The following is a 16419-nucleotide window of genomic DNA, read 5'->3' as shown; positions in this document are numbered from 1 at the left end:
ACGAAAGAGAGCCTATATCTGTTACATGGTAGTTTATACTTTTGGCTTAACTACAAAAAATATACAAATAGGAGATGACTATTTTAGTGGCAGAGAAATTGTGGTTTGCATGTTACTAATATTAAACTTAAAAATAAAGTCTATATGCTACGTTAAGAGTTTAATTATGATAAATTGATTTTGATTGAACTCATGTGCATTGAATTTCTTAAGTCTGAGTATAAAAGATATACGTTCTTTAACTTGTAATCAATTTGTCATGGTATTTAGGGACAAACCTTAGTTGGTCCGGCCATGACCCTTCCTTCCAATTTTTTTCATACATTTCTTATTATAATTTTATAATATATTTATATATTTTAAAACAATTAATTTAATTAGTTATTGAATTTGCAAAAAATTATAATATTTATTATCGCCCTTCTACTTACTCACTTACTATTAATTAATAATTTTGTCACTAAATTTTTAATACATATTTAATAGAAAATTAATTTAAATTTGAAAAAGCATATTAATCATCTTTGAACTATATCGATCTTTGATAAGAATAGGAAATGCATTTTACTTAAACAAAAAGTTCTTTTTATATATTTTTTATCAAACAAGATTATGAAATAAAATTGAAAATAAAATTTTTGCGGGCAGTATAATTATTTACACTGAATAAAATAAATTTTAGTTTTGGCTTAAATACAAAGAAAAATATATTAGATTTCTTTTATATTTATAATTATATTAAATTGCGTATTCATTTTTGTTGTATTAGTTATAGTGATATAAAATATCTAATGAATAAAGTAAATTTTGAAAAAATGTCGAAATTTTGACCTAATTTAGTTTCCAACTTTAGAAATGTGTGGATTTAATCATTTTAACCAAATTTTGTTAAGTTTATTTGACTATTCAAAAGAATTTCATAATAACATTTGAGTTGCTTACACCGTCTAACATATCTTCGCTTTAATGTTAGCTAAGAAACGCTTAGAAACGTTAAATAAACTTAACAAAATTAGCTTAAAAGAACTAAATTTATGTATTTCAAAAGATGATGACTAAATTGATCTAAAGTTTCGAAGGATGATTAATTCTAACTTTTACTGAAAGTTGAGAGACCGAAAACATTAATCTAAATTTTAAATATATTATTTTGACTCTTCTAGAATAAAAGTAAATGGTGAAGATCCACGTTGATGGTATTAAAGAAGCATATAATGTTATTCTTGAATCATATAAATATTTTTTTACATTTTTAATTGATCAATTAATATTTTTCATAATAAATTGAAATAATTATTCATTTTATATTATTAATTATTTTATTATAATTAATAATTTAAAATTAATTTAAAAGTACTAATAATTTAAATTACAATATATTATACATCTTTCATCTTTTAAATAATATAATTTAAAAATTAATTTTTATAATTATTTATCTTAATTTTTAAGAAATTTATTTTAATTTATTATAATTTTTATTTTTATTATAAAAATTTAAATAGACCAATTGGCAGCCTGTTCCAGTCTACCTGTAACCTAATGAATTAGCAGGTGAGATAGCAACCGAAAACTCAGAAGATAGTATTTGTTTGAAAAATAAATGAAAAAATAATAGCACTATGTTTTTGCGTACATAAGGTTACAAGTAATAATAATACTAAGGCCTTCTTTGTAATCACAACAACAAGAAAAGTAAAAGAAAAAAAGAAAAAAAAAAGTCTGACTGCAAGAAAATAAAGAAAAAATAAATAAGACAGAAAAACATTAATAAAAAAGTGAATAAATATTTACTATAATATATATATATATATAATTATATTTTTAATTTTTAAATTGTTGTAGGGTATTTAAATTATTATGTAATACAAGTCAATTAAATCGAGTCAAAGTGTAATGGCGATTATTCTTAGAATTAATATCAAAATTAAGTTGATGAATTTGAATTTTCGAAATTTCTGATAGGAAAAACAAAAGGTCAGCTTCAAGGATTTGTTTGTTGCACCAATAATAGAATGGACACTATCTTCTTCTAATAAATTAATTGTTGTGAGAAAGTAATTATATATATATATATATATATATATATATATATATATATATATATATATATATATATATATATATATATATATATATATATATATATGCCACTTTAACAATGGAAGTAAAAAAATAACCTCTACTTTTTAAAAAGAAAATTAAACTCTGAGGGGCGATACACAATTTCTTTATTAAATTATAAAAAATTCAAAATCATCCTTAAAAAATCTTAGAGAAAAAGGTTATACTTTTAAACATAAATTACTAATTTAACTATTTATTTTAAAAGTTTTCCATTTTGATACTTTTTAGAAAGTATTAGGCATGAAGCACGTGGATAAGAAACATGAAACTCAAATCAAATCACATGTCAATATTTTGGTCAATATTATTTACTTTATTTTTATTTGTTGAAAAACATTTTTTATGTCTAGAGTCAAATTTATTTGTCTGATAAACTTATGACTCATTCCTGAAGTTTTTTCCGTGTTTATCACACAATCTGTCCAACAAAAGAATTTGATTTCTTTTATAGTAATATTTCAACTTTATATTCTTAAATTCCTTGAAACTCTTTCAATTTCTAAGTTTTCAAGCATTAAATAATGAAATTTTAAAATAATTCTTATCATAAATATATAAATATCATTAATCATAAACACAAAATATTTAATTACCTATAAATATTATACTTGTTTGGACAAACTTTTTAATAAATTCTTCACATAACTAAAAAAATTCATATTTTATGCCAATTTTACTTTGAAATTTTTTTTAGAAAATATTTATAAATTTTGTTATAAAAAATAATTTGCATTAAATTGCTGTTAATTTTTTTGCAAAATATTATGTATAAAACACTTTTCACAACAAAATTTTGTAACAAATACTTACAAATGTTATAATATTGTAAGAAATAATTACCCACGAAGGAATTACCTGCCAATTAAGATTCTTAGAAAAAACAGCAGGAAAAAGTCTTTTTTTTGCAAATTTGTTTAACAAATTTGCTAGAAAAGTCCCATGTAATATGAGATTTTTAGTAATTAAGACAGGAAAAAAAAAGTGAATTTAAATTCTAAATAAGTGAGATTATCTTAAAGAGAAGGTAACAATGTAAAATGAACTTTTAATGTCAGAAGTTGCATGCTAAAGTAAACTTATTTGTAAACATGAATATCTTAGTCATAAAGAGAGATGTACCTTGCACCCTACAAAGATAGGTAGGTGTTACTGAATGTAATATTTTATTAAGTAATGATAATTATTTGACTAACTATTTCTAATTCATTGTATGTCCTATTGACAACTAATGGTCATCATTCCAAGATAATGCATAATTGTATGGTTTCCCTGCATAGGAAGGTGAAACCTGATTTGAAATCCATGTTACAAACATAGGTGTTACTTTTTTTTTTCATATTAGTTTATATTAATACTAACCAATAATGTTTCCAATTTAATTAGAGTTGTGGGTAAGCCCAACTCATAGCAAATTCACGTTTAGTGTAACAAGCAGAAAAAAATCATGGAAATGTGGCTATTACGTTATGTCTTGGATAAAAATCATCATTTGAGTTGCAATTGGAGAAGATTTTATAGAGGTAATAATATATATTTTTCACATATTAGAATTCATATCAAACTTATTAATATCCACACTTAATGAAGTTGTGTTACTTTTTCAACTATTCAAGAATTCATCACCTACAACAAATGACACACTAAAGAAAATAAAATAGTGGTGAGCAATGTATCTACTGGAATGATGAAGTTAGGGCTCACTATAGCATTAGTACTTTGCTTGAAAATTGTATATGACAAGATTTTGATTATGAAAGTTTTAGTTTTGTCTTGATAGTTTTAGTTTTGATCGTTTTAGTATTAATAATTACATTTTTGTGTTAATAGTTTTAGTTTTGATATATAGTTTGTGTTGGGAAATTTTCAGAGTTATGCTGGAATATTATATGTTTTTCAGGTTTGGGTAATTTCTAAATATAATAGAAGAAACAATATTTTAATGTCTGTTAGTGCACTAACTGATATCAAAGGATGTTGGACTAGGCCATAGCCAACGTCCTTTAATGTTTGTTAGTGCACTAACAAACCTCAAATGTTGCCCAATTTTAGTTTGAAACGACGCCAATTGGATGTCGATGTGTTATGGTATTCATCTTTAAGAGATGTCAAACTCTAATGTAACTGATGTTCCTGAACGTCGAGTTTCAACTCCAAGTCAATTTAAGGTCCTTGGATATGATGTTAGAGTTTCCACTAATGTCAAAAGTCAAAAATAGCAGACATCAAAAATCATTTTTGTGTTAGTGTAAAATTAAAAGATAGAAAAAAAGTGTGAAAGTTTGTACATATTAAATCATGCATAAGTTAGTTCTAGTTTATGAGAAAAATAATTTCAACTTTTCTTACTACTGGAGAAAGATAGCAAGAAGCTTATCCGAACACACTCATAATATTCACGATGAAAAAATAATTATGTAGACACTAGTGTAAATATGTCATTTAACTACGTTGTATATATTATGGTCACAAGAAAAAAGTAATTTATAAAAACACAATGACATTTTCAAAATTACTAATAACGTATAGGTTACAGTTTAGATAAAATTGCAGCCTATATTCAAACACCAGAGTATAGGCTACAATTCCTTATACTCAAACACCCTGAGTATAGGTTATGGTTTTACAAATTTAGTCCATACCTCTTTAAATTGGATTAATTTCAACATTTTTTACTTGGTTCGTGCATAATATTGTTGTCTCTCGCCATTGTAAGTGCCTTTGTTTTTCAGGTTTTCTCTCTCATTTTCTTCCTCACTTTCTTCTTTCATTCGCAAATTTTCCCTCGCCATGAAACTTAATTCACGTTCAAGCACTACGCTCCTAGGTTTGCATTCCTCTTTACACCCTAAACCTAAAAATTATATGATGATATATTCAATTTATTTTTGTTATATGTATATTGACAATTTTTGTATGCACAAATTTTAGAGGATGATGGACCCTAAACCCTAAATATTGTATACATGAAAGTATAACAAATGTAAAATGTAAAAGAATTAAAAATCTCTAATTACTACTAGAAAAGACTACCAAATTTTAGAATTTTCTAAAGAGTACAAGTAAGTGAAATAAATGTATGAAATGTAGAGAAATTAGGACAAAAATACTAAAAAAATTATAAAAGAGATGATAAATGATGAAATTTTGGACGACTAACTTTCTTTTGCAACCACTTTTGGGTGTTGGTCCTTGGAAGGAAATACAATTTCCAACAACTTTACAGTTCAACACATCTTAATTCGAGGCCCACAATAAATATTATGATTATTTCAAGTTTTTTATCTACCAAATCCTTCCAAAACAAAACATGTGAAAAATATGTGCAATGTACACATTCTATAAACAAATATACAATAATAAAAGTTATCAGAAAAATATTTGACTAAAAAATCAATTTATACCTATTTTTAGTGATTTTTTTAAAATCAATACTAGTGGTGAAAACTAAATTTTTGTATTGCTTATAGTGTAGAGTTAGTTAAATGTTTTTTTTTTAAATCACATATGACTATGGTTCATGAAAAAACTATAGCCTATTCATGACTATAGGTTACAATTATTAAAGGAACTGTAACCTATAATCATGCATAGGCTACGATTTCTTTAATAAACATAGTTTATAGTCATGAATATAAGTTATGACTTTTTCATGAACTGTAGCCTATTATGTACTATAAACTACATTTGAAAATTGTAGTCTTAAACTCTCCATTTTTTTACTACGCATAAATACCGTAGTTTAACATTGAAAATAACCATAGTAATATCCCTTCGCTAAACTAATGACAAGAAACATATGTTTTAGATAGGACTTTCACATCTCGGATGGTGTTGAACTCGCACATCTAAGCTAAGATAGTCCCAATACATCTCGGCCAAAGATATTGTTTCCTGTATTATATAGGACTTATACATGTCGAATTGTGTTGGACTTGCACATCTCGAATGGTGTTGGACTTGCACATCTCGGCTAAGATAGTCCCAATACATCGATTGGCCAAAGATATTGTTTCTCGTATTATGTAGGACTTGCACATGTCAGATTGTGTTGGACTTGCACATTTCGGCCAAGATGGTCCTAGTACATCTTGGCCAAAGATATGATTGCTTCCCAAACTCCTTCCCTCATTCCATATGAAAGAAAGGTATTATACCTCTCAACCAAGGAGGGTCTGATACATCCTGGCCAATAACTTGGTGAGCTTTATATACAGAGACCCTGATACATATAGGCTAAAATGGTCTTGACACATCTTAGTCATGACAACCTTCATATATTATGTAAGGCTTAATACAAACACTTGCTACACTTAGTTTGCTACTAGCCTAGGGGGATAATGTATTATGTAAGGCCATTGATGCAACTATTTCAAGATGATCTTGATACATCTATTCCAAGATGGTCTTAATAGATCTAGTCCAAGGTTGTCTTGATACATCTAGTCCAAAATGGTCTTGACACATCTCGATCAAGACTGTTAAAAAACAGATCTGTCTAATTATCTTAACCACAAAGGGATATGAATTGATTAATAGGCTTTTGTCTGGTTTAAGATGAATCTTGAATAAATCTTTAGGTTTTAAAGCACAATTAATCAATTTCACAGTTTTGGGTTAATGGACTGTTTAAATCAATCAAGAAAGATTATGAGAGAGAGAAAGAAACAAGACACACAATTTATACTGGTTCGATTCAAGGCGAATCTACATCCAGTCTTCTCCTAAGTAACACACTTAGGAGGATTCCACTAAACAAACAGGATTCAAGAATTACAAGCACCCCTATATAATTCTAGACCCTAAAAACCCAAGAACTTGATATACCAATCAAGAACTCCCCCTAGGAGCAATGCATCCACACAATTGCACCTAGGTCCACACTTCAAACACTGAAGCAACTGTAATCAGAAATACAGTAAACAAAATCAAGAAACGAATACACCTATGTTGTGCAGATTTGAGAAAAAGCTCCTTGATTCAAGCAAGACCCATCATGGTAGAATCAACCATCAATCTTCTTGGATCTGCACTTGAGTGATCTTCCAGACTATTCAATCTCTCTGTGACTATCAGAAGATTCTCTCTCAGAGGGAAAAACTGCGTGATTTATCAATTTTCTCCAGTCTCCAAACAGATACTAAAAACAACTTTTATACAGAGTTTTCTGCTGTCACTAATTGATTAGCAATTTACCTAATCGACTATCGTAAGTATGTTTTCACTTCCTTTGTGCCATACTCACAGCTAATCCATTAGTTACAAAACTAATCATATGCAAGATTACACAGCAGGCCTAAAATACATTTGATAAAGAGAAGCTATTTTCCTAATGCATATCCTAATCAAGCTATGTTTTATTCTAAACCAGTAGACATCATCAAAATCATTCTTCATTCAATAGGTGAAGTAGCTCCCCCTACCAATAAGGACAACCTACCAATTGTGTAAAGTGTTATACATCTAGGCAGAAATGGTCCTAACACATCTTGGTCAGGACAACCTTCACAGTGCAACAAAAAATAACAATACTTATCACATAGAGTGAGTACATCTCGACCTAAGAGTGAGTACATCTTGGCCTAAGAGAGGTATGTCAAATAGATGCAAGTAAGAACTATAGTAATCGCGATAACACATTAACTCGAGATGTTACGGCAGTTACAATGAGACATTCATTAACATTTATGGAAGAATCCAAGCGTTACTTAAGGTAACTAATAAAAGACAAGTATACAAAGGTAGTTCAGTTCTGGCTACATGTAAAATCTATGTAAAAACTCAATATTATATTTGTTATCCTTGCATATTTTTTGCTCCAATTGACTTGAACGTTGGAGTACTTGCAGGTACCTGCTCCTCCGTGGTGCATTATATCACACTTGGCGAGGACATCCCAATCTTGAATGCATATCCCGACAAAAAGCATGAGAATAATACCATATCTCACAAAACAATCTGGTTCCATATAGAAATATATTTATATTATTTATATTTATATTAAATGAATTATTTTTAATCTTATATTTTTAATTTATTTAACTACTTATATTTATATCAAGTTACACACTATTTTTATTTGTTTAATTTTTCATAGGCTTAATTAAGTTTCAAATTTATGTTAAATTTGAATATTTTTAATTGAGTACCTATTTTATTTTTTTACATATTGAGTACTAAAATACTTTATATTTTTCAATTGAGTTTTTATCATTTAATTTTTCTATTAATTGAGTGATATGATTATAATATTATTTGTTAGATTGCTTAATTGTCTCCAGATTATTTTGTGTTAATATAAAATTACATAGGTGGCTTTTATTGTTGATAAGAGTAAACCAAAACAAAAAGGAAAGCAAAACACAAACCTATGAGACACTACAAAACAAACATGGGGTTGAACAATGGAACAAATGTGAGAAGAGATTGAAAAAGTGAAAATGAAAACATGTTGGATGAGGGTAAATGAAAACCTAAATACGAGTTGGGAGATTCCATAACAAAAGTCAGGTTGGAGTTGTGTGCGAACTTTGCAAAACCTACGTTAGGATTGCAGAAGAGGTTGCCTTACACAAAACAAAGAATCACAAATGGCATGATATCTAAAATAAATTTTAAATAAAGTTAAATATAAAATATAAATTTAGAAAAATAAATTTAATCTTATTAAAAACATTTAATAACATATTAATTATAGTATTTATATAAAAATTAAATATAGTTTCAATTTGAAGAAGGTTGAAATGGATTAACTTTAAAAAAAATATTAAAATTGAATTGAATCAATATACAAGAACCAATTTAAAATTCAGAGAATGACTTGATACGTGTCACGATAGTGTCTTACCATGTGACATAAAAATATTTTTTAAATAAAAATTAAAATTAAAATTAAAAATTAAAACAAAATTAAGGAAAAAAAGAAATTGACTCGTGACATATATTCAATAATATTAATATATTATTAAAGAAAAAAAATTTAATTGTTACACATTTTTAAAAGTAAAAATCCAATTACAATAAATTCAAATACGAAAACCTAGTTAGTTAATATTTTCGAAAGAGCTTGTATTTTAATCTTTAAAATTTATTAATGTGTAGTGTCAGTAATGTTTAAGTTTTATTTTTAATATAGGCTTAATTATTATTTTGGTCCCCTAATTTGTTAGTTTGGTTCATTTTGGTTCCCTTATTATTTTTTGATTCAAGCTCATCCTCTAATTCTTTAAAAATGTTTAATTTGATCTTTACCGTTGAGTTGACGTTAACACCATCTCCCTACATGTCACATGTCAATTTTGTGAACTTTTCATTTTTTTAAAAAAAATAAACTGCCACGTGTCACTTTATGGTTGTGACACATGTCAATTTAAGAATTATTTTTTTTTATTTAAAAAAATACTGTCGCGTGGCAAATAACGATTGTGCCACGTGTCAAGTTAACCTTGATTGTTTTCAATTTAGTTCCTCTATTTATAATTTTGATTCAATTTAGTCCCCCAATTTTTTAACATTGATATTCAAGTTAACATTGATTGAATCATTTTAAAAAATTGGGGGACTAAATTGAATCAAATTTTCAAATAGAGGGAGTAAATTGAAAACAATCAATGTTAGCTTGACATGTGACACAATCGTGACCTGCCATGTGACAGTATTTTTTTTAAATAAAAAATAAAAAATTCTTAAATTGATACGTGTCACAACCATAAAGTGACATGTGACGGTTTATTTTTTTTTTAAATTTAAAAAAAAATTCAAAATTTCACAAAATATGACATGTACGAGACATTGTTCACATCAATTCAACGGTAGAGACCAAATTGAACCTTCTTAAAAATTAAAAGATCAAATTGATCCAAAATATAATAAAGTAACCAAAATGAAATAAACCAACAAATTAGGACCAAACATTAATTAAGCCTTGAATATATAAATTAGTTTTATGTCCACTTTTAATTCTTTTGGAAATCGACTCTTATATATTTTTATTTTTTAAATTTAATAATTATGTATTACCATTTTAGAGTGGGCAGCGTCTATTTGGTCAACGATGTTAGCGTCCTTTTTATGACCAACATTTTATCATATTATCATAAGTAGCTATTTTTCTTTTTTCTTTGCAGTTTTGTAGTGATAGCATGAAAATAAAAATGTATATATTACAAGGACAATGATATTTTTTTATTATTAAATTTTGATAACTTTTTTACTGTGGCATCTTCTAACTGATTTTGAAATATTAAGAATAAAAAAATAAAAAAATAAAAAACCACTTAAAAAATATCACCTCATATTATAAGAGAAAGTTGTCAAAATTTAATAATCACAAAATCATTTTCCATATTATAATCTTGAATTTTTTTACTTTCTACCTTTTTTATGTTACAGTGTCTACATCAACATATATTAAATAACAATTTAGTCAAGTGAATTCAATCAATATCTATATTGGTGTTATGCTTGTAATTTGAATTTGGAAAATTCTTTGAGGATGTGTTCCGTCACGATTTTACTTTTAAAAAATATATAATTTTAATTTTAATAAACGTTTAAAAAAATGTAAAGAAGTAATTAAATTTAAATAATTACTTATAATAAAAAGTTTTTTTTTAATTTTATATTTTATGAACTATATTATTAAATTCAAATAATTATTTATAAAAAATACTTATTTTTTAATAAACATTATTTTCAAAATTTAATAAAAGATTTACTGGAATAGAATAAAATAAATAAAAGTGGACACATATGTACGGTAGTTTTCACTGTTATATGTTAAATATATATGTTCTCTTTTCTTAAGTCAGCGCGTGTCATAATTTTGAGATCTAGAAGCGTACACTTAATAAACTCTCTTCATACTCAGTCCTTATTTATCCTTCATTTTGAAAAGCCAATATTCAAACATGTAGGCTTCATCTCCGGCTATATAAATGCATGGCATGAGCCACTTTGTTTCAGAAACCTCAAAGTTGAACTCAGAAACTGCATGAAAATATTATCATCATTTCATTGTGAGAGAATGGCGAGAAAAAGAAGTCCAATGAATTTATCGTTCATTGTGACATTGATGTTTGTGCTGTGTTTCTCAAACATGATTGTTTGCAGAGGAGAAATCAGTTGGAGCAGAGAAGCTGCAGAAGAAGCCGAGGCTGTGGCAGCCATAGAATGTTCAGGACATGGAAACGCATACCTTGATGGTATTGTTCTTAAAGGTCACCAACAAGTTTGTGAGTGCAATCAATGCTACACTGGATCTGATTGCTCCAAGCTTTTATCTAATTGCTCTGCCAACGCTGGAAGGTAAACCCTTCTCATAAAATTCATTATACTAACTGCTATGATTTCAACCTGTGGTCTCATTTTTGCTATAGTTTTTTTTCTTTTTTCTATTAAATATGGGTTTGGTTCCTAAATTATTTTAAAAGAGTTATATATTTGTATATGTACTTTATGAAATTTATGTAAAAGGATAAGTGGATTTATAATTCATTATGAAATTCCATTTGTTACATGAAAGATACTCCAAGTGTTTTGCTGAAAGAGAATGTTTTACGTGACTGTCATAGGACAAAATAGGTACATAATTTAATAAACTAAGTATGATTTTAGTTGTTGAAGAAACCGGAATTCATTATAACTAAAAATTTTAATATATTTTAGTTTTTAAACTTTAAAATTAATGAATATAGTTCTTTTAATCTAATTTTATTAAATTGTTTTAACTACGTATTTCACTTTAAAAGTTCAATTGTTTAAAAAATAAAGTTTGAAGACAAAAATATATCAAAATTTCTAATTTTCCATCAAAATTCAAGGAATAGAAACATAATTAACCCTAATTTAATTTATACACGAAACACACACTACATTATAATCATTAAATAACAACCACATTTAGATATAAAAATAATTATTACTCTATTGACTAAGTTAGATTTTATTTTATAAAATTATTGATATTTAAAATAGTCTTTATTTTTAATAAAAATTTATAATTAGTTTGTAAATTAGAATCGAAATTGGTTCCTAAGATTAATTATATTAAAATTTTAGCTACTTATCATCGACTTTAAATTAACCTCTAATTTAATTAGAGATTAATTTAGATAATAATTTCTTGGTTGTTAATTTAAAGATAAATTTAAACACTAATTCACACATAAGTTATAATCTTATATTCATATAATCAAGACTATTTTAGAAGTTATTAATTTTTATTTTATAAAATAATATTTAAATTAATCAATGGCTAATTATTTATTGTTTTCAATTTGTTGTTATTTAATTATTTTTGTATTGATAATTTTTAAAAAGAGTTGAAAAAAAATTATTTTATTACTTTTGTAAATATACAATTATATTTATAGAAAATTTATGCAAATCTATACACTGTTTTGTAGTAGTAGTTTTACCTATTTATATATCTATGAAGTTGAGCAATTAATAGTTGTCTTGCACAATTAATATTTTTTCCTATCTATATATCTATGAAGCTGTGCAAAGGCTGTACTTTTTGTAACTCAAATATTACTTTTCTGAACTTATGATTCTACATCAAACCAATCCGAAAGATTCAATATTTTTGGTTTTGAAACTCTTTTGAGAATTTTGTTTTTAATCTTAACCCTAATATTACTGATCATTACTTTTCATTTTATCTATGTTGACATTTTTTTCTCTGTTGTTAAGTATGACTACATGGTGATGGTAACTACATGTTGGAAGTCTTGTTTGTCACATCATTTAAATGTCTAAGAAGATAGTTTCGTGTAGATTTTTCAATAAACTATAATATTCAAATAAGTTGATTATGTTGAAGTAATTAAGATATTAAAACGTATATTACAAAGAAACTACAGATGTTCCTGTCATGTCACGAGAAGTCGTTGAGTTAACCATTTTTATTTCCTCAATTAATATATTCCTTGATAGAAAAATTGTTAATGAATAAAATATTCCAAACCCAAGATCTTTCAAAAGTTGGATTACAAACTTAAAATAAGAATCTGAAAAATTTTAGTAAGAAAAAGATAGTAAAATACTAATTGGGTAGGTTATTCATTTTTATGAACATATCGGATTCATGGCCAAGGATTATATTCCTTTGATCAAATATTTTAATTTACAAAACAATCGACTATTATTCATATTTATAACTAACCATGTTTTTAATGAACTATTTATTTTAATACATGTATGGTGATACAAGTTGATCACGAAATAATAGATAAATGATAAATTATAAAAGAAAGCTTGATTAAATCTTAAATATATAACAAATTTAAATATTTTTAATTGAGTTTTCAATAATTTTTTTTGATTAAGTTGAGTGCTCAATATATTTTTTATTTTGGTCAAAGTATCCCCTATTTATTTTTGCATCAATCGGATACATTGCCTTCACGTTTTCAACTCACTGACTAATTCATTTGTTTTTTCTCACTAATCTTCTCCAATTGGTCAACTTGTTTTCGATGACTTGAAAGATATTAAAGAAGGAAGGTGCAAGTTGATTTGATGAGTTGAAAGATATTAAAGAGGATGGTGCAAGTTGATTGACAACTTAGAAATAAGAAAATGGAAATACTCCTTCATGTAAAATCAAACGATAAGACACTTAAGAAAAAAATAGAAATATTTCAAACCCTCATTAGAAATAGTGATTTAATTAAAAATATCTACGTCAATAAGGTACTTAAAACTTAATTTCTTTTATAAACATTTAAAACTTAACTAAATAAAAAAAATTACATTAATTGCAGTGGTGAGGGGTGAAAATTGTTTGAATGTTAATTGCAGTGGGGATCCATACTTTTTGGAGCCATTTTGGAAGAAACATGCGAGAAGCAGTGCGATATTAGTATCAGGGTGGCACAGAATGGGTTATTCTTACAGTGATGGATCATACATTTCAGAACTATTGGTAGAACATATAAAAAAAGTTCATGCCATAGTTGGAAATGCAATCACTGAAGGAAAATACATTATATTTGGAAGTGGCTCAACACAGCTCCTAAATGCTGCAGTTTATGCCTTTTCTCCCGATGCCTCTTCACACTCTCCAGCAAAAGTAGTAGCCACACCACCATATTACCCTGTAAGTAGTTCCATTCAACACTTATTTCAGCAAAATTTATACGTATATTTATAAGTTCCACTTCGATTAATCCGAGAAAGTCGAACATCATATAAAAAAAAGGACAGTATATTTATTGAACTCATGTTTGATTGTTATATATCTCTTCGGTGATTCTCTCTCCACACATCTATACATTTTAACAAATACTTTTGCTGCAGGTGTATAGAACACAGACAGAATATTTCAATGCTAGGAATTTTAGTTATGAAGGAAGCACATCCTCATGGATAAACAAGACAGATAGCAGCTCTACATTTATTGAGTTTGTTACTTCACCAAACAATCCTGATGGAAAGTTGACCAAGGGAGTTCTTAAAGGTGATAATGTAAAACAAATCAATGATCGTGCCTATTACTGGCCACATTACACTGCCATTCCTTCACCAGTTGATGATGATCTTATGATCTTCACAATTTCCAAGCTCACAGGCCACGCTGGGAGCAGATTTGGGTGAGATATTTATCCTATCAAACATTCATCATCAGTTATATAAATTAATTCAATGAAAATGGTAAACTTTTTGTTAATGGTGTTAAGAATTGAAAGTCTAATATATATTATGTGTGAAACTAGATATTAATAGATCATCAGATAAAAATCTGATAGTACGACTGAAACAAAAGATCCAATAAACTATAAATTTCATTATGATAAATTTGAACTAATTAAGACCCTCTGATGATACTCTGTGATATTTTAACAGATGGGCAATAATAAAGGACAAAGCGGTGTATGAAAAGATGTTGACGTATTTGGATATGAACACCATGGGAGTTTCCCGTGAGGCTCAGCTGAGAGCACTAAAGCTTTTTGACGTTGTTCTTGAAGGAGATGATGGAAAAGAGATATTCAAATTTGCATATTCAACCATGAGACATCGTTGGACAAAGTTGAAAGAAACCATATCTAAATCAAAACGCTTTTCTCTGCAGAAACTGTCTTCCCAATACTGCACCTTCTTCCAAAGGGAAAGAGAGTTGTCACCAGGTAAACGTCAATTACTAATGACATGAGGTAAAAGTTTTGGTTTGTTTTTAGCTAACAATTTGGTTTGAATTTGTTGAAAACGCAGCTTATGCTTGGTTGAAGTGTGAGAGAGAAGAAGACAAAAACTGCTATGAAATCCTTGAAGCTGCTGGCATCAATGGTCGTGCAGGAAGTGTATACAGTGCTGATAATCATTACGTGCGTCTCAGTCTCATTAGAAGCAAAGATGACTTTGATATACTCATAAACAAGCTCAAAACCCTTGTTGCTAAACAATAGTATCCCAAATATTGTAAACATTACTATATTTGTGTGGTGCCTAAATAAATAAAACATTGTTTCCAGATTGTAAGAATTGAGTAATAAGATAATCAAATTATATGTATGCACTACAATGAGTATAAATTCTCAAAAGAAGAATGTTTTCCAATTTCTAAGTGTTTTAGTTGTATATACAAATTTGTCTTTTTATATTCATTAAGTCTTTCTAGTTTTTAAGGTTCTCTAACTCTTTTACAAATAAAAAAAAATACGAAATTACAAAAACATAGATCATTTAACATATTCCAAAACATATAATAGAAAACATATATTTATCTTGTAGTCCTACTACAAACAAAAAAATTATATATCCTCTTCCACTTGGTCTCGTATTACTAATAATATTATTATGTAATATTATTAATATATTACTAATAATACATAATAATAATATTAATATAATAATAATATTATGTAATAATAATATTAATGATAATAATAATATAATTAAAATAATATCAATGATAATAATATGAAGGTTGTAGTTGGATGAACCCATTCCATTTTCTGCGTCTAATATTTACTATTTGCACTTCCATACGTTGAGTTTTTAACTCTTTTTATTTTTATATGTAAATTAATTATAAAATGTGTGAGTTAGCGACGATGTTAGTATTTTATTTTATAAAAAATATAACACGTGGCGAACCAAAACTTTTGATGCCCATAGAAAAGTATATACCACAACTAATACTTTTTAAAAGGACATGATCAAACTGATCCAAAATTTGACCGGACATTATTTTTAATTTTTAGATGAATGAACAAAAACATATTTTTCTCTATTTATTATTATATTTATGACATTTCGTCATTATTAATGAATGACTATTGAGGTTTA

General features: G+C 26.9%; 1 protein-coding gene across 1 annotated transcript; it reads left to right on the top strand.

The window, feature by feature from the left end:
* The first annotated feature begins 11057 nt into the window (after positions 1-11057).
* Positions 11058-15750, top strand: LOC114181274 (tryptophan aminotransferase-related protein 4-like). The gene is made up of 5 exons (XM_028067682.1): positions 11058-11430; positions 13930-14227; positions 14428-14720; positions 14974-15257; positions 15343-15750. The coding sequence occupies exons 1-5, from the start codon at positions 11117-11119 to the stop codon at positions 15534-15536; spliced, it is 1383 nt and encodes a 460-aa protein (XP_027923483.1). The 5' UTR covers positions 11058-11116; the 3' UTR covers positions 15537-15750.
* The last annotated feature ends 669 nt before the right edge of the window (positions 15751-16419 follow it).

This window comes from Vigna unguiculata, chromosome 4 (assembly GCF_004118075.2).
Source record: "Vigna unguiculata cultivar IT97K-499-35 chromosome 4, ASM411807v1, whole genome shotgun sequence".
Classification (NCBI taxonomy): domain Eukaryota; kingdom Viridiplantae; phylum Streptophyta; class Magnoliopsida; order Fabales; family Fabaceae; genus Vigna; species Vigna unguiculata.
The sequence above is the reverse complement of the archived record's forward strand: the minus strand, read 5'-3'. Positions and strand labels throughout refer to the sequence as shown.